Consider the following 24,279-nt stretch of genomic DNA (forward strand, 5'->3'; position numbering starts at 1 on the left):
AGCTCACTGTTTATCCATCTCTAAGTTAGCCAATAAATGGTATCATCCTGATTCAAAACTTCTTGCTTTTACTCATGGCTAACACGGTACAACACTTTACTGCTTCCATTATTAGGAGGGGAGGGAAAATGAGAACAAAATCACAACCAAACCTAAAAATAGAAAAAGAAATAAATTTATCACCTAACCAGAATCTGTTAGCAGTAGTTAAACCTCGTTCTCTCCACCACAAAAACTGTTGTGGGCTTTAAAAAGCAGGGGGGAAACGAGGATTGCCCAAAAAGGATATTCTAGAGGAGGGAAGAGATATTAGATCAAATTGAGGGGCTATAGACAACCAGAATTTAGCTAATGATGACACTATTCTGTATTTACGGGAGAAAGTATGTCTCGTCTAGTCACCACTGTGCTCAAGGAGGGCAAGTAAAATGGGAAGACTCAAATGAAACCATAGGGGAGGGGTAGTATCCATACTCCAATCCATTATTTGACCCAATTTAGTTGCCAAATAGTAATGCCATAAGCTAGGAAGGTTTATACATCACCTGTGCTCTAATTCTAGCTGGTTTATTATCCCTTATAAATGTATTGATCTGAGATTGTAATTTCGATAAAGACTGCTTTGTCAGAGTAATGGGAAGCATGTGAAACAAATACAATAACTTTGGAAGGATAATCATTTTGCATGCAAGACCTCTACCTAGCCATGAGATCTTATACAAGGACCACACCCGCAGGAGCTGGGTGATTGTTTTGTAAATTGACAGAAAATTGGCATCGTAAAGGTCACAATAGCAAGGAGTGAGAAACACACCAAGATACTTAAAACTAGACTTACACCAAGTGAAGTAAAAATTTGCTTCAAGAAGCTTTAAGGTATGGGGAAGAAGGTTTAATGGAAGGGCTGTGGATTTCGAGGAGTTGACCTTCAGGCCTGAAAGAGTAGTGAAATGGTCTAGCAAGTGAAACAGGTTAGGGATGGTGGTGACTAGTCTGGTGAGAAACAGAAGAGCATCATCAGCATATAAAGTGATCTTAAAGAGAACCCGAGGTGGGTTTGAAGAATGTTATCTGCATACAGAGGCTGGATCTGCCTATACAGCCCAGCCTCTGTACTATCCCAAACCCCCCTAAGATCCCCCTGCACTCTGCAATACCTCATAAATCACAGCCTCACTGTGTTTTTCTCTATAGTGTCAGTCTGCTGCTCTCCCCACCTCCTGCAGAACTCCGGTTTCCGCCTGCATCCCTTCCCTCCCCGCTGATTGGAGGGAATGGATGGGGGCAGGAACCGGAGCTATGCAGGAGGCGGGGGAGCAGCCGAGACTGACACTACAGATGTAAACACAGACCCGCACAGCGTGGCTGTGATCTATGTCTGATTGCAGAGTGCAGGGGAACATTAGGGGGGTTTGGAATAGAAACAGAGGCTGAGCTGTATAGGCAGATCCAGCCTCTGTATGCAGAAAACATTCTTCAAACACACCTCGGGTTCTCTTTAAAATTATCAGGACCATAGCCCGAAATGTCAGGGTGTTGTCTGATCGCAACTGCCAAGGGTTCCAGGGCCAGGGCAAACAGTAAGGGTGAAAGGGGACATCCTTGTCGTGCACCACGTTTAAGAGTGATTGGGGAGGAGGAAGCACCTGGAATACGTATTGTGGTGGAAGGGTTGTTGTATAGAGCCTGTACGCTGACAAAATAGGACTGGAGAGACACAAAAGCTTTCTAGCGCTACAGTCAGGTATTGCCATCCAACAGAATCAAAAGCCTTGCTAATATTAAGTCCCACCATGAGAAATCCGGTATTAGACAATTCTGCATCCTGCAGAATGTTAACAGCCAATCGGGCATTATCTGAACCCTGTCTACCTGGGATAACCCCAGTCTGAGAGGGAGCTATGAGGTTTCCTACCAGAGAGCCCAAGCGCACAGCCAAACTGTTTGCAAACAGTTTAACATCTTTATTGAAAATTGAGATAGGGTGAAATCCTGCAGGAGAGGAGTGACAGTACCAGATTTCGGGATTAGAGTCATTTTAGCCATGAGCATTTCACATAGGAAACCTTCTCCTTTAAACACTGTATTAAACCGGGTAGTGAGAGGGATCGATAGGATTTCTGCAAATTTTTCGTAATAGGAAGGAGTAAATCCATCTGGCCCAGGGGCAGTGGATGACTTTAGGGATTTGATAGCAGATTGTATTTCTGTAGATGTGATAGGTGCATTAACCTTCCTGGCGGTAACCCTGAACATAGTTCGGGGTAAGCCGCGCAGGAGGTTTTCTCAGGCCCTGCTGGGCCGATTTGCTTAATTTTTTTCTTTGCTGCACGCAGCTAGCACTTTGCTAGCTGCGTCAGCACACCGATCGCCGCCGCCCCGCGCTCGATCGCCGCTATTCGCCGCCCCCCACCGACCCCGTGCGCTGCCTGGCCAATCAGTGCCAGGCAGCGCTGAGGGGTGAATCGGGACTCTCAATGACGTCACGACGTCGGTGACGTCATCCTGCCCCGTCGCCGTGGCGGGATTTCCTGACGGATCGCGGCTGCCGTCACCACGCCGGCCGCCTCGCATCATCACGGCGGCCGGCGTGGAAGTATTGCGCATGCACGATTAAAGCACGCATGCGCCGTACTTCCACGCCGGCCGGCGTGGTGACGGCAGCCGCATCATACCAGGAAGAAGGAGCCTGACACTCAACCGAGTGTCGCCGGGCTGCCGCCGTCCAGCCATTCCGGAGCGGGGACTAGGAGAGGAGCCAGGACGCCGTCGTGGGACCTCCCGACCAGCGCTGGACTAAAGAAAGCCCCGGGTGAGTACAATTTTACTTTTTAAGTAGAGCTCGGAGTCCCTTTAAGTACTTTGGAGGGAAGAGTTTCCACTACACCACTAGCATTACGTAATTTATAAGTATGTGGTGGTTTGTAATACTGACTACGTTTTCGGGCAAACTGAGTTGAGGGGTTATTACCTCGTAGGAGAAATTTTGCTTTAGAGAACTTCAGTGCCTTTGTGTGATCATTATTGAGAAAATTGTTAAGCTCTGTCATTTTCAAATTAATCTCATGCAGAAGGCTATTATCAACAGTATTAAAGTGACGCTTATATAGAGCGTCCGATTCAACGGTGAGAAAGGAGATTCTTTGAGAGCTCAGTTTCTTGGTGCGTATAGCTTTATTGATAAAAACACCTCTGATAACCGCTTTATGAGCAGCCCATCTACAGGACGGAGAAGTATTGTCGTTATTATTGAAAAAGAAAAATTCTTCGAGTTCCCCTGCCACCTCCATTCTATCAGAATCACTAGCCAATAAAGAATCATTAAGTCTCCAGTTTGCTGGATTATATGGTACACCAAATCCCTGAAAGGTAGTTTGAACCATATGATGGTCCGACTAACTGCATGACACTATGGGCCTCGATTCATTATGACTTATCGAATTGGTTAACGACAGTTATTCGTTAATTTGATTTCAGGATTCATCAAATTTATCTACAGCTGTTAGCGAGCATTCGGTAACCATTCGTTAGTGATGCGTTAAAACAGAAGGAAGTGTAATTTATGAAAGTGGGTGTGGTTTAGCGTTACATTTAGGATTATTTATCTCCTTCACTGCTCTGTCATTATTCCTGTCAGATCATTGCTAACAGAGAAGTTGGAGCCATTTGAAGTGGTTATATATCAGCTGAGAGTGATTCAAAGACGCAGAAGGGCAAGAATAAGGTCTAAACCATATCAATTTGCAAGAGAATGGATTTCTTTGCTATACCAGGACATCAGCATTTCTCTTGAATCATCTTGTAAGAGAACACAGGCAGTGGCAGGGTTAACTAATTTGCTAGCTGCACTATATTTTTTTTTTTTTAGAAAAGGCTCCGATCAAGCCGCAGCTCTCGAAATAGTGGGATTGTCCCAAGCCACTTCCTGGTCCAGGTGTTAAGCCCTATTCAGAATGTTGCTACGTAGTGTTCAAAGGACTGCCTTTTACCCACAATTCCATGGGAATCTTATGTGTTAAATTACCGCTGTAAAATGGAAATATCATCACGTTACTGAATGGTTACCGAATTGTTATTGATATTTTATCGAATTCACACCGAATGCGGAAAAACCTTGATGAATACAACTAGAAATTGATAAACTTCAAATTAGGTAATTTATCAAACTGGAAAAAGTTATCTCAAAGACAATGATGAATCGAGGCCTATGTCTGAGGAATTGGAAGCTAACATAGTAGATAAAAATATATAATCTAGACGAGCATAGGATTGTCGTGGGTGTGAAAAAAATGTGTATTGCCTGCAACCAATATTATGAGCTCTCCATATATCCAGAACTTTTGACTGGGAGAGTAGCTTAGTAAGCCGTCTGGGAAAGCTTTGAGCAAAGGGAGATTGAGTAGATCTATCAATACCAGGATTAGCAACTGCATTAAAGTCTCCTGAAATAATTAAATGGGGTGACGAAAATATTTCCAAAAGGAATGACAAATGTTTTAGAAACTCAGTTTTAGAGGCGCTGGGTCCATAACAATTAACCAATGTGACTAATTTACCCTCCAAGGTACCCTTCAAAACAAAAATTCTACCCTCAGGATCGGCATAGGAGTCAATAAGTGAAAAAGAGACCATGTTATGAAAAACAATGGCCACGCCTCTGGCCTTTCTGAAAAACGTGGACACATAAACCCTCTGATATTGCCTCCCGAGGAACATTATCAGATAAGTGAGAGGGCTTAGGGAGCCTATGAGCTCGCTCAATAGTGTACTCAATCAATGTCAGAGAATTGGGGTTGGGCAGATTTAGTAAGATTGATGAGGAACTCCTTTAGTTGAGTGTTGTCGATTGATTTGTTGATCCCTCTAAATTTAAGATTGCATCTACGATTGCGGTCTTCCAAATCAGCCAATTTAAGTTGAAATCTCTCATTCTCATTTTACTCCAGCCTCACTTCACGAAATTGGCCCCAGTCCTCACTACCCTGTTTAATCTTTCCCTATCCACAGGCACCTTCCCCTCAGACTTCAACCAGGCCACTGTACTACCCCTGCTCAAGAAACCCTCCCTCGACCCCTTGCTACCCTCCAACTACCGCCCTATCTCCCTTCTCCCCTTTGCCTCAAAACTCCTTGAGCGTCTGGTTCACAAATGCCTGACCCAGTACCTCAATGCCAACTCACTGCTAGACCCACTGCAATCTGGATTTCAGCCTGCCCACTCAACCGAAACTGCTCTCACCAAAGTTGTCAATGACCTTGCCTTAGCTAAAGCTGAAGGTAAATACTCCATTCTCCTCCTCCTTGACCTTTCAGCAGCTTTTGACACAGTAGATCATCCCCTACTCCTCCAATCCATGGGCATTCACGATCTCGCCCTGACCTGGCTTTCATCCTACCTCTCCAACCGCTCCTTTCTGACCGCCTTCAATGAGTCCTCGTCCACCCCCAGTTCCTCTCGATGGGAGTCCCCTAAGGCTCGGTTCTTGGCCCCCTACTGTTCACCCTATACACATCCCCCATTGGTAAGGTTATCTCCTCCATGGGTTTTAACTATCATCTATATGCAGATGACACCCAGATCTACCTCCACACCCCTGAAATATCCACCACTACCATGGACAAGGTCTACTCCTGCCTATCAGCCATCTCCTCCTGGATGTCCGCTAGGTTCCTGAATATAAATCTAGAGAAAATGGAATTTATGATCTTCCCACCCCGGCCATCCATGAACCTCCCAGATGTGCATGTCACTGTTAACCACACTACCATTCGCCCTACTTCTCAAGCCCGCTGTCTGGGTGTCACCCTGGACTCCGCACTCTCCTTCACTCCCCACATCCAAAACCTCAAAGTCCTGCAACTTCCACCTTCGTAACATCTGTAAGATTCGCCCTTTCCTGACCTCTACCACCACCAAACTCCTCATCCATGCCCTCATAATTTCCCGCCTTGACTACAGCAATGCCCTTCTGTCTGGTCTCCCTATGACCCGAATAGCCCCAATGCAGTCCACCATGAATGCGGCAGCCAGAATTATCCACTGCTCCCATCGCTCCACCACAGCAGATCTCCTCCTTGAATCCCTCCACTGGCTTCCTATCCAGTCCAGCATCAGATTCAAGATACTGTCTGACCTACAAATCTGTCCACAAAACCTGTCCAACCTACATTTCCGATCATACTCAGAGGTACACACCTAGCCGCTCACTCCGCTCTTCCAATTAACTGCGTCTGACCGCCCCCCGCATCACCCAGTCCCATGCACTCCTCAAGGACTTCTCAAGAGCTGCTCCAACACTATGGAACTCCCTACCTCCACTTATTAGGGTAGCCCCCTCCTTCTTCAAGAAGGCCCTCAAAACTCACCTTTTCACTCTGGCCTACTACCCCTCACAAGTGTTCTAAACCCACAGCTGAACTCTTGTCCCCTACCTTTCGTGTCCTTACCTCTCCCTCTAGATTGTAAGCCTTTGGGCAGGGTCCTCCTCCTTTTGTGTCCTACCTGATCATGCACCTCCATTACTGTGCACCCATGCTATGAATCTGAGTGAACCTAACTTGCCTAATCTCCATGCTCCATCCAGTGACTAAGCATTACCTGGTACTCATACTGTGCTGCATGATTTGGTCTTTCTTTTATTCAGGTATTGTAATTTTGCTGTATGTCACCCCTAAATATTGTCTGTAACCTAAACTAATGTCCAGCCCTGCATAATATGTTGGCGCTTTATAAATACAATAAATAAATAATAAATAAATTCTCAGATTCATCATGAGCAATAGCAGAGACAGTCTTATTATGTTCAGAGATAAGCTGTGAAATATGTGCTTCATTGTCAGCCACTCTGTCCCCCAAAGCACTGAGAGATTGCTGCAGAGAATTAGTAACTTCCAGCAGGCTCTTGGTAATGGAAGTTTGTAAAGCAAGCATCATATCTTTCCAATAATCCTGGGTGATATACTGGTCAGAAGAGGGGATAGTGGCCACACCAGAGTTTGGGCCTAAATCGAGAATAGGAGGATTGCATGTCTGGCTTACTTGAGTAGGCTGCGCGGCCTCAGTCAGGCGTGGCCTAGATTTTGCTGGGCTCTGGAAGGTGGGTGAAGGGGAACCCTGATCTGAGCTGTCAGGGAGTAGTGATTGGGAGGCATTGGTAGCTGAAGTGGGATCCGAAGGTCGCATAGAAGAGAGAACACGTAACGGCAATGCTGATTTTCATAGGATGCAGAGAGAGAGCCGGTGTTCCAACTAACTAGCATACATTGACAAAACAGCATACATTTAAAGTGATATACCCCTTGTTAGTAGAATCAGTGTCCCCTTGCCCGCTCGCTGGGCTGCGGGCTCGGTCCTCGCTTCGCTCGGACAACTTTTTATTCTAACTCTATGTCCACTTGGATAGTGGAGATTGCACATCAGCACACAGGCAGCTAACTGGGGTTGAAAAGGTTAATGCTGCTGATGGGTATTATGGGGTTAATGTATGCCCTGCATGACTTTGCACATGCTCAGTAGCATTTGTATGCTATTCTGTCGGGTATGCTAAAATGTTGGAACATCGGCGCCATCTTTACCCTCGCCATGCGGTCTGCTGGGCCTCTTCTCAAACATTGCGGGGATCTTCTGTGGAAGCCGTTTCCGCTTGTCATGGCTCTCCAGGGTGTCCATCTGTTCTCCCCCCGAAGATGAAGCCTGTTTAGAGCTTGCAGGCATGCTGTATATGTCGCTTCGTAATCTGCTGTAGCGGGAGCTCGCAGCCACCATCACTGTGCACCGGCCACACCCCCTACTTTCCTGGTTTCTATGGTGATCATGCGGGATCCAGAAGTTTACAGGAAGTTTGTGCAGGCACAGAGGCAACTTTTACTCTCTAACCCTGAGAAAGACAAATCCTTGGGTGCTGAGACCTTTCTTCATTCCAAGTAAATAATTTTGAGTTGCTGCAAATTTAATTACAGATGTATGCAGCTTGAAAATGGACCATTTAAATGCAGCTACGACATTTACGGTACTTAGTTAGCTTTCAGGTCTCATAAAATTAGTGTAAATGTTTGCGTCAACCTGAAATTATGTTCATCTCATTGACCATTCTTATCAAGCATTACACAACTTGCAGCCATGGTCTTACGAGTGATAGGAGAGTAGAGTTCCCTGTGTTACCATAGATAATGACTATTAGCATAGCAGGTAGATATTGCTCATTTACCACATTCCATAGTGTATCCCCCAGGAAGCCCCGATTACCTTGCCCCTCTGCTTATTGGATGTGGGAGGAAATAGAGGGCCCGTTCTCACTCAGGCCATTAGTGGGTAACTCCCGCTAATTGCCGAATCGCTAGTGCAATATAAACCGTATGGCAGTGATCGCACTGCCGTGATTGCTGCCGATCGCAGGTAATTCGTGATTAGTGGCAATTGCTAAATGCATTGCTTGCAGCATTTTGCCGCGATTCTCGAGTGATCGTGATACAGTTCTTAAAGAACCGCTGACCTCAATTGCTTGGGAAATCGCAAGAGCACACAGTGATTTTACCATGCAAATTGTGATAAAAACACCCACAAAAAACGCTAGCGCTAAGTTTTGCTATTGCCAGTGTGAATAGGCCCTTTTGCTACTTGGAACAGAGTCAAGATGTCTACTGGGCTCCAACTCATTTAGGCCTAGTTCACAGTGATCAGTTGCGTCGCAGAATAAGTCTGCATGTTAACTCACTGCCCATACAATTTAAAGGCCTGTTCACAGTACTTTGTTGTAACTGATCGTGTTAATACTAACTTGCTGCATCCAGGCTATGTCTGTCTACACTACGTCTAGTCTCTATTGCAGTTCATGCACATTATATAACGTGTACATTATGCAACACACCACTGTGAATCCTGCCTTACTGTCTCAGGTCCAAATAGTTAACACATTTTTTAAAACTTAACTTTCTAAAAGAAGGTTACCTTTGCCCCAAGGCCCCATTGGAGTTCAAACTGTCCCTGAATACGCCAACAGAAGCTCTCACCCTGCCCATACTGTCTCATCAAAATACACTTTCACAGTGTTGCTATTGAAGAGATCTTCCTATTGGCATATAAAGTAATGGAGTCAAATTTTCCGAAATGGGACAAAGACAGCAAAAGAAGAAAATAATAATAAAAAAAAAGAAAACTAAACAAACCTGATAAAAGTTCAAAGGCTTTTCACTTTCATCACCAAAATTAACATATAAAGTTGTCACTGGGTGTGATGCTTCAATACTAACTTTGAAAAACAATCAATATACGTGAACTAAAATTAATTTATTCTTTACAGTATCAAATAAAAAAAAATACATTGTTCGCCATGGTCCCAGTCAAAATGTTTTATATGATGTGATAACAGTGCAAAGGATATATTTAGTGCTAAATGGTAACCAATCACAGATCAGCTCTGGGCTCACAGTATAATTAAACAAATCTTATAGGTCACTGTACATGATTATGTTCAAAATGTTCTGTAAACCACAGTCAAGTGTGATATGTAAACCAAGCCTTGCTTCCCCTGTAATGTACAGTCTTGCTTGGGTGAAGCAACGAGTGCCAGCTCTATACAGACTCTCTTTACAGCACGTGAGACTAACAAACTTTGAGGCTTCATAGTTTCTTCAAGGAACATATATAAATGATGAACTCTTTGGTCAGATGATTTCCCTAAAAGATAGATTAAAACAATAATTGTCTTGAGCACAGCTGCAGTTGGGGTAATTCATTATTTATACACCCCTTCCATCTGCATATTAAAAACTCTGTTAAAGAACACCTGAAATAAATGGATTGTTCTCTCCATTGGAAACTTAAATATTTAGATATATATATATATTTTTTTTTTATAGTTTTGTGTATTAAGAGCATGCAGTTGTGGCCACAGCACACCTGATCTGCATATACAGTTAGATCCATAAATATTTGGACAGACAACTTTTTTCTGATTTTGGTTCTTTACATTACCGCAATGAATTTTAAAAACGACTCAGATGCAGCTGAAGTGCAGACTCTCGGCTTTGATTCATTGGTTTGAACAAAGCAATTGCATAAAAATATAAGGCAACTTAAGCAAATGGCCTCAATTCTGGTAGCTATGTGCGGTAAATATTTTTTGTTGGTATTTTTTTTTTTTTAAAGCAAGTCTGAAATAATCTTTCACATTTCCGAATACGTGGAAGGGTGTATTTGATTATGTAGCAACCTATGAAAAGTATATTTATAGGCATCCCCTAATAGAAATAAAACTCCAAATATTTACTGGATTTTTTTTTTACTATTCTATTACACAGCCTGAATAAAAACTCTACTAAAACAGCAATAGGAACTCCACTAAAAACTGCAAAATGCATACAAATTGACTTTACTGCCAGGTACAGATAGGTCTTAAACTGATCGGTAAATGATGTGCTAACATGCCCCCTAATTTCCATGAGAATAGCAATTTTTTGTAAAATTAATGCAAATGACTGCACAAATTACCGCATAATTTACCATATGCAGTGATTCATGACTAAAATCTACTGCATGTGGTAAAACATGACTAAAATCTACCAGAATTGCTAAATGTCATTAGCGCATGCGGTAAATTACCGTACATGCGGTAACTTGCTCGAAAACCCTACCAGAATTGAAGCCATTCCCTGCATTTCAGGGGTTTAAAAGTAATTAGAAAAATTAAATGTTCATTTCTAATAATTGGGTGAAAACACTTTGCTAGCTATGACATTCTTAAGTCTTGAACTCATGGACATCACCAAAAGCTGGTTTTCTCCTTTAACCACCTTGCGACTGCCTAACTCCAATTGGCAGGCGCAAGGTGGCTCCCCAAGGACTGCGTAACGCCGATTGACATTAAGTCCTGGGGTCGTGGTTTGCACGGGCGCAGACTGTTAGAAAATGCGATCTAAGGCAGCGCTGTACTGGGGACAGCCGTGACGCTCGCCTCTCATGATGCCTATGAGAGCTGATCACTGTGATTGGCTGTCACAGAGGAGAGGGATATATATAAAAAAAATAAATTAAAAAAAAAGCTTGCAGCAGCAATCAGGGCCCACCAACAGAAGTCTCTGTTGGTGGGCAGTAAAGGGTGGGGGTCATTTGTGTGCTAAGTTGTATTGCTCTGCAGCAAGCTTTTAAAGCTGCAGAGCACTGAATTGTAAGAAAATAGCTTGGTCACTGGGGGGAGGGGCAAGGGTTGAGCCTGTGGTCCTTAAGTGGTTAAAGACCTCTTCCAGCCCAAAAAATGTTGTGAATGCCAATACATATATGTAGTCTAGGCAATGTGTACAGTTAGATGAACATATAAAGTTTACATATAGTACATCATATTGGATAGAACAGACTCACATTTATATCTGTTACTAGCACTTCCTTATTCCTCCTGAAGCTGAAAGGGAACCTTAACTGAGAGAAATGTGGATGTTTCCTTTTAAACAATACCAGTTGCCTGGCAGTCCTGCTGATCTTTGCCTGCAATAGTGGATGAATCACACACCTGAAACAAGTGCGTTGCAATGGGGAGAAAATGAAATGGTTGCGCATCTAACCAAGATGCACCTGATAAATACTCACTGCATAGGGCTAAAAAGCCTCTCAAAGGCACAAGTGTGCTCATTGCAGTGAAACAGGTGCATTAAGAACTAATGCATCTCCCAATACAAACAATGGAAGCAAATCCATGCGTTACACATTATCTGGGGACCTTACCCTTCTCTTAATGAGAGAGACATCTGTTCCATGCTGCAGAGCATGTTAGCAGGGACACAACTGAAACAATCATGCAGCTAATCCAATCTGACTTCAGTCAAAGCACCTGATCTACATGTTTGTTGAGGGTCTGTGGCTAAAAGTATTAGAGACACAGGTTCAGCAGGAGAGTCAGGCAACTGGTATTATTTTAAAAGGAAAAATCCATATCCTTCTCAGTTTAGCATTGTGCCCACCTCTTCAGCCTGGTTAACTCCCCTGCCACTCCCTCCCCTGCTGTCTGCCTGCCTGGATTAAATTACTTCTCTTTTCACAGTGTGTAGGAGAGAGAAGATGCAGGAAAACTGCTGCAGCGTGTCTTATCATGTCTGTCTGCTATAATTCTCATTTCAGATGTCTGTCTGTCTGCCTGCCTAGATTAGATCACATGGACATGAGGGGTGGAGTTATAACATTAAATCCCCCAGCATCCTTTGCACCTGTGGTTTGGAAAGAAAAAAAAAGGCCCAGGGCCAAATTTAACACTGGGGGTGGGGATTTCAAGACCATATGTGGAATATGGACCCTGGGGGTGAGAAAATCACACTTTATCATGTGTGATTTTATATATCTTGGAAACTTATTAGGTTTAAAGCAAACTGTAATTTATAATTTAGGTACTCTTTAACCTGCCTTATGCCAATCGGCGGTGGGGGTGTGGCTCTCTGGGGACAGCCTAACACCAAATGCCGTCATCTCATTCCTCACATTATTAGCAGGGAACAAGCGCTCGCTCGAGCGTGCATTCCCTGCTGTAAACAAAGCGGGGCCGCACAATCAGCCTGCCAGTTGCGATTGGAGCTGGCAGGCTGAAATAATAAAAAAGGCAATAAACATTTGTTCAGCGATGCGATCTAGCACAGCGCTGTACAGAGGACAGCCTTGTCACTTAACTGTCCCTCCTTTACGGCTCACAAACCTGTTCCCATACATATGCTGATGCTTGTGTATGGGTAGTGTAGTTTATGGATCGTTGTCAAATGCTAAGTTAGGGGAGGATTAATTAAAAGAAATAGTGTTTTTAATTTAAAAAAAAATAAGCAATTTTAATTAATTGAAAAAAAACAACAACACAGCAGCAATAATAGACCACCAAAATAAGACTCTATTAGTGGCAAGAAAAGGAGGTCAAATTAATTTGGGTGCCAAGTTATATGACCGAGCAATAAATCGTTACAGTGGCGAAGTGCTGAATCGTAAAAAAAAATTGCCTGGTCACTAGGGGGGTATAAACCACTGGTCCTCAAGAGGTTAATGCTCTGCCAGCAAATGACAGCTGCTGCAGTAAAGCCCTGTTTGTTTGTGGGCCTTTCTGTCTTGGCCATTCAAGAATTGTCCACTTGTTTGCTTTAATAAACTCCTGGGATGCTTTGGTTGTATGTTTTGGGTCATTGTCCATCTAAATTATGAAACGCCGCCACCCAATCAATTTGACTGCATTTAGCTGGATTTGAGCAGGCAGTATGTCTCTGAACACCTCATTTGACTGCTTCTGTTCTGTGTCACATCATCAATAAACACTAGTGTCACTGGCAGCCATGCACGCCCAAGCCATCACACTGCCTCCACAGTGTTTTACATATGATATAGTATGCTTTGGATAATAAGCTGTTCCACGCCTTCTCCATACTTTTTCTTTGTCATTATTCTAGTAGATTCCAGTTGATTTGGCACCTATCGGGCTAACCAGCCCAGCGGTATCACCCCCTCTGGTGGCGTCGGCATCCCGCTCCTCCACTGCGGTGTGTCCGCTATTCCACTCAATGTCCCGGCGGCCGGCGAGCACTTCCGCAACCTGGTGACGTCAGACACACCTAGTTCTGCCCTACACGTTTCGTCCGTGTGGACTCATCAGGGGCCAGCCCCTGATGAGTCCACAATGTCCCGGCCGGGACATTGAGCAGTATATCTACGCCCTGGCAGACTTCATTTCAGCGCCTGGGGCATAGATATACGCATCCCCTCTGCGACAGGCGCTGTCCGTGCTCTGGCTCACACATGCGTGTACTCGCTGCCTGTCAGCCTGGAGATCAATGAATGGGAACGCAGTTCTCATTCATTGATCTAAGTCCCTGTTGCAATGATTGCCGGCTTCAATGAGAAGCCGCGTCGTTGTGAAAAAAGAAAAATTACATGTCCATGCTTTACTTTCTGTAAGCGTACTAATAGTACGCTTACAGAACGTTTTTAGTTGAGAAATGACTGAGGACATCTTGCAGCCAAGTAGTAAACCTATATACATTTATTTTAATAAAAATACCTACACATAATTTAAAATTAACTCCTTACCTCCCACACACTCTCCCATTGTTACCCAAATAAATTTTGCATTAAAAAAAAATTACATTTTAATACAAAATACAAAAAAAGTAGCAAAGAAAAGAGTCTCATACTTTTATTTTCAGGTATATAGCTTTTTATAACATTGCATCATTCTCTAATATTTGCAGTTTACAAAATACAGATCTGTCAATTACCGCCACGTGGGCTGGAGTGGACTGTGCAGGCATAGAACTACTGCGCCTGCGCAGTCCGCTCCAGCCCCGTGGCGATGATTGACAGCGCCACTCGCGCAGGTGTAGTACCTGGAGGTCGGCCTGACGTCATCGCCGGGGACCGGCAGCAAGCTGCAGCGAACGGCTGCGGGGAGCGCTGCGGTGAGGGACATGCTAGGAGCTTGGGGCTGGAGGAAGCCTCCGGTAAGTAGCACTTATTTTATTCATTTGCCCTGATAACTCCTTTAAGGCCAAGCTGCAGGGCTGCACAACACAGCAGACAAGTGATTCCCCTCCACCCTTTTACACACACACACACACACAGTTTTTTTTGTTGTTGTTGTTTTTTTAACAAATATTTACTGTTTTTATTTTTAAATACATTTCTTTATTTTTTCCCCCCTCTAATTCTCAGCATGGCCTTTATTCGTTAGAAAGACACTCCTTGAAAAGCATTTATACAAAGATGCTGGCCAACCTCCCTGCTCGCTGCACACTTTTTTGGCAGTTGGACAGAGCAACTGCTATTTACTATGCACTTTTGAAAATAAACAAAACCCTGAGACTCCCCCATGAGGAGATAGGCTAGTCCAAAACCAGTCAGTTCTATCAGATTTCTACTACCTACTATAAGTGACAGCAACATAGGAGGAAAGCAATTTATAGCTCATTTTACTCTGGAACAAATGTACACATTTGTATATTTACATGTATTTTAAATTTTGTGATTTTCGTGATAGTGGTCCTTCAACTCCTTCAGTCCTGGAAATAATATGAGACTCATATCTGTGCTACTAATGTTCCATTTCTTAGCTATACTACACATACAATTCATTATATCATAAGTTTATTTTCACTTCAAATTCCCTTTAACCTACCTGTCATTCAGCTCAAGTGGTGACTTTTAAGCTTATACAATCACCAACATCACCACTATGGGAGTTAACTACAACCCGCTCCTTATATCACAGACTGCGAAGGTGGGGGGATCAGCAAAGACCCCTCCATACCTGACATACGCATTTATCTTGCTGGGTGTCACTAACACCAGCAGATCTTTGGTCACCATACCACGATAAAGTATTCTTTTGTATCGTAATTTCAGGTTTTGAAAATGTCCAGTTTTGTCTCTCTTGCTGCCAGGCCAGACCTGGTACTTTGTGCCTGGTCAGTAGGAATAATGGAATGGTGAACCTCAACACATTTACTTGAAGAGAAAAAAAAAAAACATTTTAAAATGGACCTGTCCTACACATGGAGATTATGAAAGCTGCCATTGATGACTGCATACTGAGAAATATTTTGCTCTGCTGTTATGGTGATCCTCTGACTAACATATTGACCCAAAAGGAACCTGCAGATCAGGTGTTCTGAGCTCTTCCCTTTTTAATGAATGCAGAAATGCAGCTTCTGTAATTTCTTAGAATAGGTTCACAGTAATCAGGATCTGCTTTGCTGTGTAGATGGATCACAATTACATTTACTCATGGATACCTTATTTGGGTAATAAAACATTTCTTCATTCTAAGGCAATAAGGTAATGCAAGAGAGTGTGCTTTGCTATTAATCAGTGCTTTTTCCAGTATGCAAATAGAATACTGGTCCTGGAAGCTGTGGGCCGCTACCACGAATAACAAAAAAAAAAAAACACTTTCCACTAAGTTTGCAACACTTTCATAGTACAACAGCTTTGCAGCTCACATTTAAGTTATCCAGGATACTAAACAAATAGTATTTACACTTGTGTGCTTACAGTCCTTCAAATCTAGTACAATGAGGTAACATGTCATACACTTAGTCAGCATACCGCTTCTTTAGAGAGAATACATAGATATGGAAGTGTTTGCTAAGCTGTTTCCCCTATAACATAAACAAAACAAAATATTAGTATAATTGAATATCTGATATTCTTAAAGGCTATAACAATTAAAAATGTGATTTCTGGATTGCCTAAGGCCGTGATAAAAGGCGCGGTTTCAACAGCGCGCAGTGATGAGATCCGCAGGGACATCAGATCTTGTATATATGAGGAGCATAATTTCTTACCTTCTCAGACGGACAAACCATTATTTAATGGAAAAAGTAAGTGTTTATTCATGCACAGCAGACAATGCGTTTCACGGGTCTTGGCCCGCTTCCTCTGGTCAATACAAGTGCCTATAGAACTTTTGGTTATGAAAGTGAGCACCCAAAAATGTGACCAAAAGGTCTGCAGTCTACTGTGCATGCATAAACATTACTTTTTCCACTAAATAATGGCATGTCCTTTTGAAAAGGTAAGACATTATGCTTCTGATATATACAACTTCTATTCTAGTAGTATCATATCATCAGCGGGTCTCCACCAGTGTGCTTTTTGACACAATTGTTAGGCTGCCTTTAAAGGGACTCCGAGCACAAAAAAAAAAAGAAAGTTGTACTCACCATGGGCTTTCTCCAGCCCAGTGCTGGTCGGGAGGTCCCACGCCGGCGTCCTGGCTCCTCTCCTTCTCCCCGCTCCGGAATGGCTGGCAGGCCGCAGCCCGGGCGACACTCTCCCGAGTGTCGGGCTTCTTCTTCCGCATATGACGCGGATTACGTCACACGCCGGCCGCCTCGCGTCATCATGGCGGCCGGCGTGAAAGTACTGCGCATGCGCGCTTTGTTCGCGCATGCGCAGTACTTTCACGCCGGCCGCCATGATGACGCGAGGCGGCCGGCGTGTGACGTAATCCGCGTCATATGCGGAAGAAGAAGCCCGACACTCGGGAGAGTGTCGCCCGGGCTGCGGCCTGCCAGCCATTCCGGAGCGGGGAGAAGGAGAGGAGCCAGGACGCCGGCGTGGGACCTCCCGACCAGCACTGGGCTGGAGAAAGCCCATGGTGAGTACAACTTTCTTTTTTTTTTTGTGCTCGGAGTCCCTTTAACTAGAATTATTTTCACTTTTGCTAATAAAATATTGTGATGATTTTACACTTTAATTGACTCGTGGAGTTTAGTTGGATGAAACTTTTATTTTTCCTTGTAGTGCATTACAAACCTACAACTCAGAGTCAATAGGCTCTTTAGGCCTGGTTCACGAGCGGCCCGCAGCATCTCATCCAAATGCTTTTCTGCAAGCATGCAGAAAGGCTTTTGGAGGCTTTTGGGATTGTTTCCCAACGTTCGGGGTTTTAACCCGTGCAAGGGGACACTGAGGCTTGGCACTGATTAATGGAGTAAAGTCAAGTTTTACCTTTTCTATTCTTCCTCACTGTTAGAATATACCAAAATTGGACTTTTGCCAAACATGAGGGACCGTGCTAGAGGACAGTGAGCAATGCCACCAGCAGACCAATGACAACTCTGAAGGAGTTACAAATCTCAATGGATAAGATCTGAGAGACCATACATATGACTGCTGATGTCTGGGTGCTTCACCTCTCACAGCTCTATGGTCTAATAATAATTACAAAATTGTATGTCACCTACAGTAAACCAATACCTATTCAGTAAGGTGTCCTTGGGCTAGGCTCCCTAACACTGCTACTGCCTACTCAGCACACCCTAGTGGTTGTAGCTCAAGCACTTTGAGTCCGCCAGGAAAAATGTTATTTGTCTTGTCTTGTCCAGACTGCCAGATGTGGATAGTTTTATGGTCTATTAACCACTTGAGGACCTAGGGCTTTCTACCCCTTAAGGACCGGCCACTTTTTTTCCATTCAGACCACTGCAGCTTTCACGGTTTATTGCTCGCTCATACAACCTACCACCTAAATGAATTTTGGCTCCTTTTCTTGTCACTAATAAAGCTTTCTTTTGGTGCTATTTGATTGCTCCTGCGATTTTTACTTTTTATTATATTCATCAAAAAAAGACATGAATTTTGGCAAAAAAATGATTTTTTTAACTTTCTGTGCTGACATTTTTCAAATAAAGTAAAATTTCTGTATACATGCAGCGCGAAAAATGTGGACAAACATGTTTTTGATAAAAAAAAAACCATTTCAGTGTATATTTATTGGTTTGGGTAAAAGTTATAGCGTTTACAAACTATGGTGCAAAAAGTGAATTTTCCCATTTTCAAGCACCTCTGACTTTTCTGACCCCCTGTCATGTTTCATGAGGGGCTAGAATTCCAGGATAGTATAAATACCCCCCAAATGACCCCATTTTGGAAAGAAGACATCCCAAAGTATTCACTGAGAGGCATAGTGAGTTCATAGAAGATATTATTTTTTGTCACAAGTAAGCGGAAAATGACACTTTGTGAGAAAAAAAAAAAAAGTTTCCATTTCTTCTAACTTGCGACAAAAAAAAATGAAATCTGCCACGGACTCACCATGCCCCTCTCTGAATACCTTGAAGGGTCTACTTTCCAAAATGGGGTCATTTGTGGGGTGTGTTTACTGTCCTGACATTTTGGGGGGTGCTAAATTGTAAGCACCCCTGTAAAGCCTAAAGGTGCTCATTGGACTTTGGACCCCTTAGCGCAGTTAGGCTGCAAAAAAGTGCCACACATGTGGTATTGCCGTACTCAGGAGAAGTAGTATAATGTGTTTTGGGGTCTATTTTTACACATACCCATGCTGGGTGGGAGAAATATCTCTGTAAATGACAATTTGTTAATTTTTTTTACACACAATTGTCCATTTACATTTAGATTGTATTTTTTGTCAAAAGTTAGTGGAAAATGACACTTTGTGAAAAAACACAATTAAAATCAATTTCCGCTAACTTGTGACAAAAAATAAAATCTTCTATGAACTCGCCATACTACTAACGGAATACCTTGGGGTATCTTCTTTCTAAAATGGGGTCATTTGTGGGGTTCCTATACTGCCCTGGCATTTTAGGGGCCCTAAACCGTGAGGAGTAGTCTTGAAACGAAATTTCTCAAAATGACCTGTGAAATCCTAAAGGTACTCATTGGACTTTGGGCCCTTTAGCGCAGTTAGGGTGCAAAAAAGTGCCACACATGTGGTATCGCCATACTCGGGAGAAGTAGTACAATGTGTTTTGGGGTGTATTTTTACACATACCCATGCTGGGTGGGAGAAATACCTCTGTAAATGGACAATTGTGTGTAAAAAAATCAAAAGATTGTCATTTACAGAGGTATTTCTCCCACCCAGCATGGGTATGTGTAAAAATACACCCCAAAACACATTATACTACTTCTCCCGAGTACGGCGATACCACATGTGTGGCACTTTTTTGCACCCTAACTGCACTAAGGGGCCCAAAGTCCAATGAGTACCTTTAGGATTTCACAGGTCATTTTTGTTTCAAGACTACTCCTCGCGGTTTAGGGCCCCTAAAATGCCAGGGCAGTATAGGAACCCCACTAATGACCCCATTTTAGAAAGAAGACACCCCAAGGTATTCTGTTAGGAGTATGGTGAGTTCATAGAAGTTTTTATTTTTTTGTCACAAGTTAGCGGAAATTGATTTTAATATTTTTTTTTCACAAAGTGTCATTTTCCGCTAACTTGTGACAAAAAATAAAATCTTCTATGAACTCACCATACTCCGTACGGAATACCTTTGGGTGTCTTCTTTCTAGAATGGGGTCATTTGTGGGGTTCCTATACTGCCCTGGCATTTTAGGGGCCCTAAACCGTGAGGAGTAGTCTTGAAACCAAATGTCGCAAAATGACCTGTGAAATCCTAAAGGTACTCATTGGACTTTGGGCCCCTTAGCGTACTTAGGGTGTAAAAAAGTGCCACACATGTGGTACCGCCGTACTCAGGAGAAGTAGTATAATGCGTTTTGGGGTGTATTTTTACACATACCCATGCTAAGTGGGAGAAATATCTCTGTAAATGACAATTGTTTGATTTTTTTACACACAATTGTCCATTTACATAGAAATTTCTCCCACCCAGCATGGGTATGTGTAAAAATACACCCCAAAACACATTATACTACTTTTCCTGAGTACGGCGGTACCACATGTGTGACACTTTTTTGCAGCCTAGGTGCGCTAAGGGGCCCAACGTCCTATTCACAGATCATTTTGAAGCATTTGTTTTCTAGACTACTCCTCGCGGTTTAGGGCCCCTAAAATGCCAGGGCAGTATAGGAACCCCACAAGTGACCCCATTTTAGAAAGAAGACACCCCAAGGTATTCCGTTAGGTGTATGGCGAGTTCATAGAAGATTTTATTTTTTTGTCACAAGTTAGTGAAAAATGACACTTTGTGAAAAAAAACCAATAAAAATTAATTTCCGCTAACTTTTGACAAAAAATAAAATCTTCTATGAACTCGTCATACACCTAACAGAATACCTTGGGGTGTCTTTTTTTCTAAAATGGGGTCACTTGTGGGGTTCCTATACCGCCCTGGCATTTTACAGGCCCAAAACCGTGAGTAGTCTGGAAACCAAATGTCTCAAAATGACTGTTCAGGGGTATAAGCATCTGCAAATTTTGATGACAGGTGGTCTATGAGGGGGCGAATTTTGTGGAACCGGTCATACGCAGGGTGGCCTTTTAGATGACAGGTTGTATTGGGCCTGATCTGATGGATAGGAGTGCTAGGGGGGTGACAGGAGGTGATTGATGGGTGTCTCAGGGGGTGGTTAGAGGGGAAAATAGATGCAATCAATGCACTGGGGAGGTGATCGGAAGGGGGTCTGAGGGGGATCTGAGGGTTTGGCCGAGTGATCAGGAGCCCACACGGGGCAAATTGGGGCCTGATCTGATGGGTAGGTGTGCTAGGGGGTGACAGGAGGTGATTGATGGGTGTCTCAAGGTGTGATTAGAGGGGGGAATAGATGCAAGCAATGCACTGGCGAGGTGATCAGGGCTGGGGTCTGAGGGCATTCTGAGGGTGTGGGTGGGTGATTGAGTGCCCTAGGGGCAGATAGGGGTCTAATCTGATAGGTAGCAGTGACAGGGGGTGATTGATGGGTAATTAGTGGGTGTTTAGGGTAGAGAATAGATGGAAACACTGCGCTTGGGTGGTGATCTGATGTCGGATCTGCGGGCGATCTATTGGTGTGGGTGGGTGATCAGTTTGCCCGCAAGGGGCAGGTTAGGGGCTGATTGATGGGTGGCAGTGACAGCGGGTGATTGATGGGTGGCAGTGACAGGGGGTGATTGATGGGTGGCAGTGACAGGGGGTGATTGATGGGTGATAGGTGATTGGCAGGTGATTGACAGGTGATCAGTGGGTTATTACAGGGAAGGACAGATGTAAATATTGCACTGGCGAATTGATAAGGGGGGGTCTGAGGGCAATCTGAGCGTGTAGGCGGGTGATTGGGTGCCCGCAAGGGGCAGATTAGGGTCTGATCTGATGGGTAACAGTCACAGGTGGTGATAGGGGGTGATTGATGGGTAATTAGTGGGTGTTTAGAGGAGAGAATAGATGTAAATGCTGCGCTTGGGTGGTGATCTGATGTCGGATCTGCGGGCGATCTATTGGTGTGGGTGGGTGATCAGATTGCCCGCAAGGGGCAGGTTAGGGGCTGATTGTTGGGTGGCAGTGACAGGGGGTGATTGATGGGTGATAGGTGATTGACAGGTGATCAGTGGGTTATTACAGGGAAGAACAGATGTAATTAATGCACTGGCGAATTGATAAGGGGGGGGGGGGGGTCTGAGGGCAATCTGAGCGTGTGGGCGGGTGATTGGGTGCCCGCAAGGGGCATATTAGGGTCTGATCTGATAGGTAACAGTGACAGGTGGTGATAGGGGGTGATTGATGGATGATTGATGGGTAATTAGTGGGTGTTTAGAGAAGATAACAGATGTAAACGATACATTTGGGAGGTAATCTGACGGCGGGTTTGCGGGCGATCTAATGGTGTGGGTGGGTGATTAGATTGCCCGCAAGGGGCAGGTTAGGGGCTGATTGATGGGTGGCAGTGACAGGGGGTGACAGGGGGTGATTGATGGGTGATAGGTGATTGGCAGGTGATTGACAGGTGATCAGTGGGTTATTACAGGGAAGAACAGATGTAATTAATGCACTGGTGAATTGATAAGGGGGGGTCAGAGGGCAATCTGAGCGTGTGGGTGGGTGATTAGGTGCCCGCAAGGGGCAGATTAGGGTCTGATCTGATAGGTAAAAGTGACAGGTGGTGATAGGGGGTGATTGATGGGTGATTGATGGGTAATTAGTGGGTGTTTAGAGGAGAGAATAGATGTAAACAATGGATTTGGGAGGTGATCTGATGTCGGATCTGTGGGCGATCTATTGGTGTGGGGGGGTGATCAGATTGCCCGCAAGGGGCAGGTTAGGGGCTGATTGATGGGTGGCAGTGACAGGGGGTGATTGACGGGTGATTGACAGGTGATTGACAGGTGATCAGGGGGATAGATGCATACAGTAAACAGGGGGGGGTGGTCTGGGGGGGGGGTGGTCTGGGGAGAATCTGAGGGGTGGGGGGTGATCAGGAGGGGGCAGGGAGCAGGGGGGGGATAAAAAAAAATAGTGTTGACAGATAGTGACAGGGAGTGATTGATGGGTGATTAGGGGGGTGATTGGGTGCAAACAGGGGTCTGGGGGGTGGGCAGGGGGGGGTCTGATGGGTGCTGTGGGCGATCTGGGGCAGGGGGGGGAGAAGTCAGTGTGCTTGGGTGCAGACTAGGGTGGCTGCAGCCTGCCCTGGTGGTCCCTCGGACACTGGGACCACCAGGGCAGGAGGCAGCCTGTATAATACACTTTGTAAACATTACAAAGTGTATTATACACTTTGTATGCGGCGATCGCGGGGTTAACATCCCGCCGGCGCTTCCGTATAGCCGGCGGGATGTTGCGGCAGGCGAGCGGTGACAGGCGCCGGCGGAGGATCGCGTCACGGATGACGCGATCGCTCCGCCCATGCCCTTAGAAGGACCGCCGCCTCTGTGGGTGAGCCCGTCCTTCAGGGCTCCACTTCCCGGCCGCCTCTGTGCGTTAGGCGGTCGGGAAGTGGTTAAGATCTAAACGGAGATCTCTAGCATATCCTATTGATTATAAGCTGACCATTCCCACCCTGAAGCATGTTGGTGGCAGCAGAAAAATGAAGGTTTGTGGGACTACAGGATATTCATAATACAGCAAAATATAGGGAATTTCTGAGGGAAAACCTGGTAAAGTCTGGAAGAATCCTGAACCTTCAGAGATGTGTTGTCTCTCCCAGCAAGGCAATAAACAAGTAAAGGTACACAATGATGGATACATAACAATGTTATGTTCCAACACAAAATTAGTGTCTGGTCTGGTCTGTCACTGTCTCTGACAGGGCTTGTGAAGTTTCACAAAGAAGAGACTTGTCGACAGACTCAAGATTGCAATTTCTGATAAAACTATTTACTATATACCGTACTGGACGGATAAGTAACTTATGCAATACATTATTTTGTGCTTTTTTTTTTTTTCTTTGTAACTAAATTAAATTATTTTACAGACATCTGATTTCATTTTGTAGATAAGTCTATTTTATGTTGATTACTGTAGGTACTGTACATTAGATACAGATGAAGTGAAAGACCAGATGAAGTGAAAGACCTTCAGATACAGATACAGATGAAGTGAAAGACCTTCAGCATTGCTGTCTTGTAAAGAACACTCACCACACAGACTCCATAATGTACATGAGCTGCTGTGACGCAGGCTGAGAGTGCAAAAAACGCGACTTCTTCCAGTGAGCCGAGATATCCAGAAACAGCCAATCCAACGACAATGGCCAGTGGCAAGAGGATCCAGTGGAAAACCTCTGACCTGGTGCTGCTCATTTGACATATGATCACCCTGCACTGTCACATAAAGACAACAATGTTACTTCTAAGGAAGAAATACATTTCTTTTACAAAACCTCAGTAAATCAAAATACAGTAAGGTAGAGGGACATGTAACAGTGTCTAGTATACTTTTTTCCCTTTTCGCCATCAAAAGATCCACTAACCTAAAAGTTGTAATTCTAACAGCTGGCGCCAGTCACAGTTCAGCGTGTTCAGCATGATGCTCTGCATTTTGCTGGTGGTAAGCAGTCTTAGGCCCGTTTCACACAGGCAGCAGCAGTGATATGCGAAGATGCAAATATTCTTTTCGCCGAAAAAAGCACTAATTTCTTTT

At 44.2% G+C, this 24,279-nt stretch overlaps 1 protein-coding gene across 1 annotated transcript in view; it reads right to left on the reverse strand.

The window, feature by feature from the left end:
- Positions 1-9,483: 9,483 nt before the first annotated feature.
- The window catches only part of LOC137519413 (ethanolaminephosphotransferase 1-like), a 61,645-nt gene continuing 46,849 nt past the window's right edge, over positions 9,484-24,279 (reverse strand). Inside the window, exons 9-11 of the mRNA XM_068238368.1 lie at positions 23,778-23,960; positions 16,058-16,110; positions 9,484-9,676 (exon numbers count right to left, since the gene is read on the reverse strand). Of these exons, the coding sequence (XP_068094469.1) occupies positions 9,664-9,676; positions 16,058-16,110; positions 23,778-23,960 (249 nt within the window). The 3' untranslated portion in view covers positions 9,484-9,663. The remainder of the gene's footprint in view (positions 9,677-16,057; positions 16,111-23,777; positions 23,961-24,279) is intronic.

This window comes from Hyperolius riggenbachi, chromosome 5 (genome assembly GCF_040937935.1).
Source record: "Hyperolius riggenbachi isolate aHypRig1 chromosome 5, aHypRig1.pri, whole genome shotgun sequence".
NCBI classification, from domain to species: Eukaryota; Metazoa; Chordata; class Amphibia; order Anura; family Hyperoliidae; genus Hyperolius; species Hyperolius riggenbachi.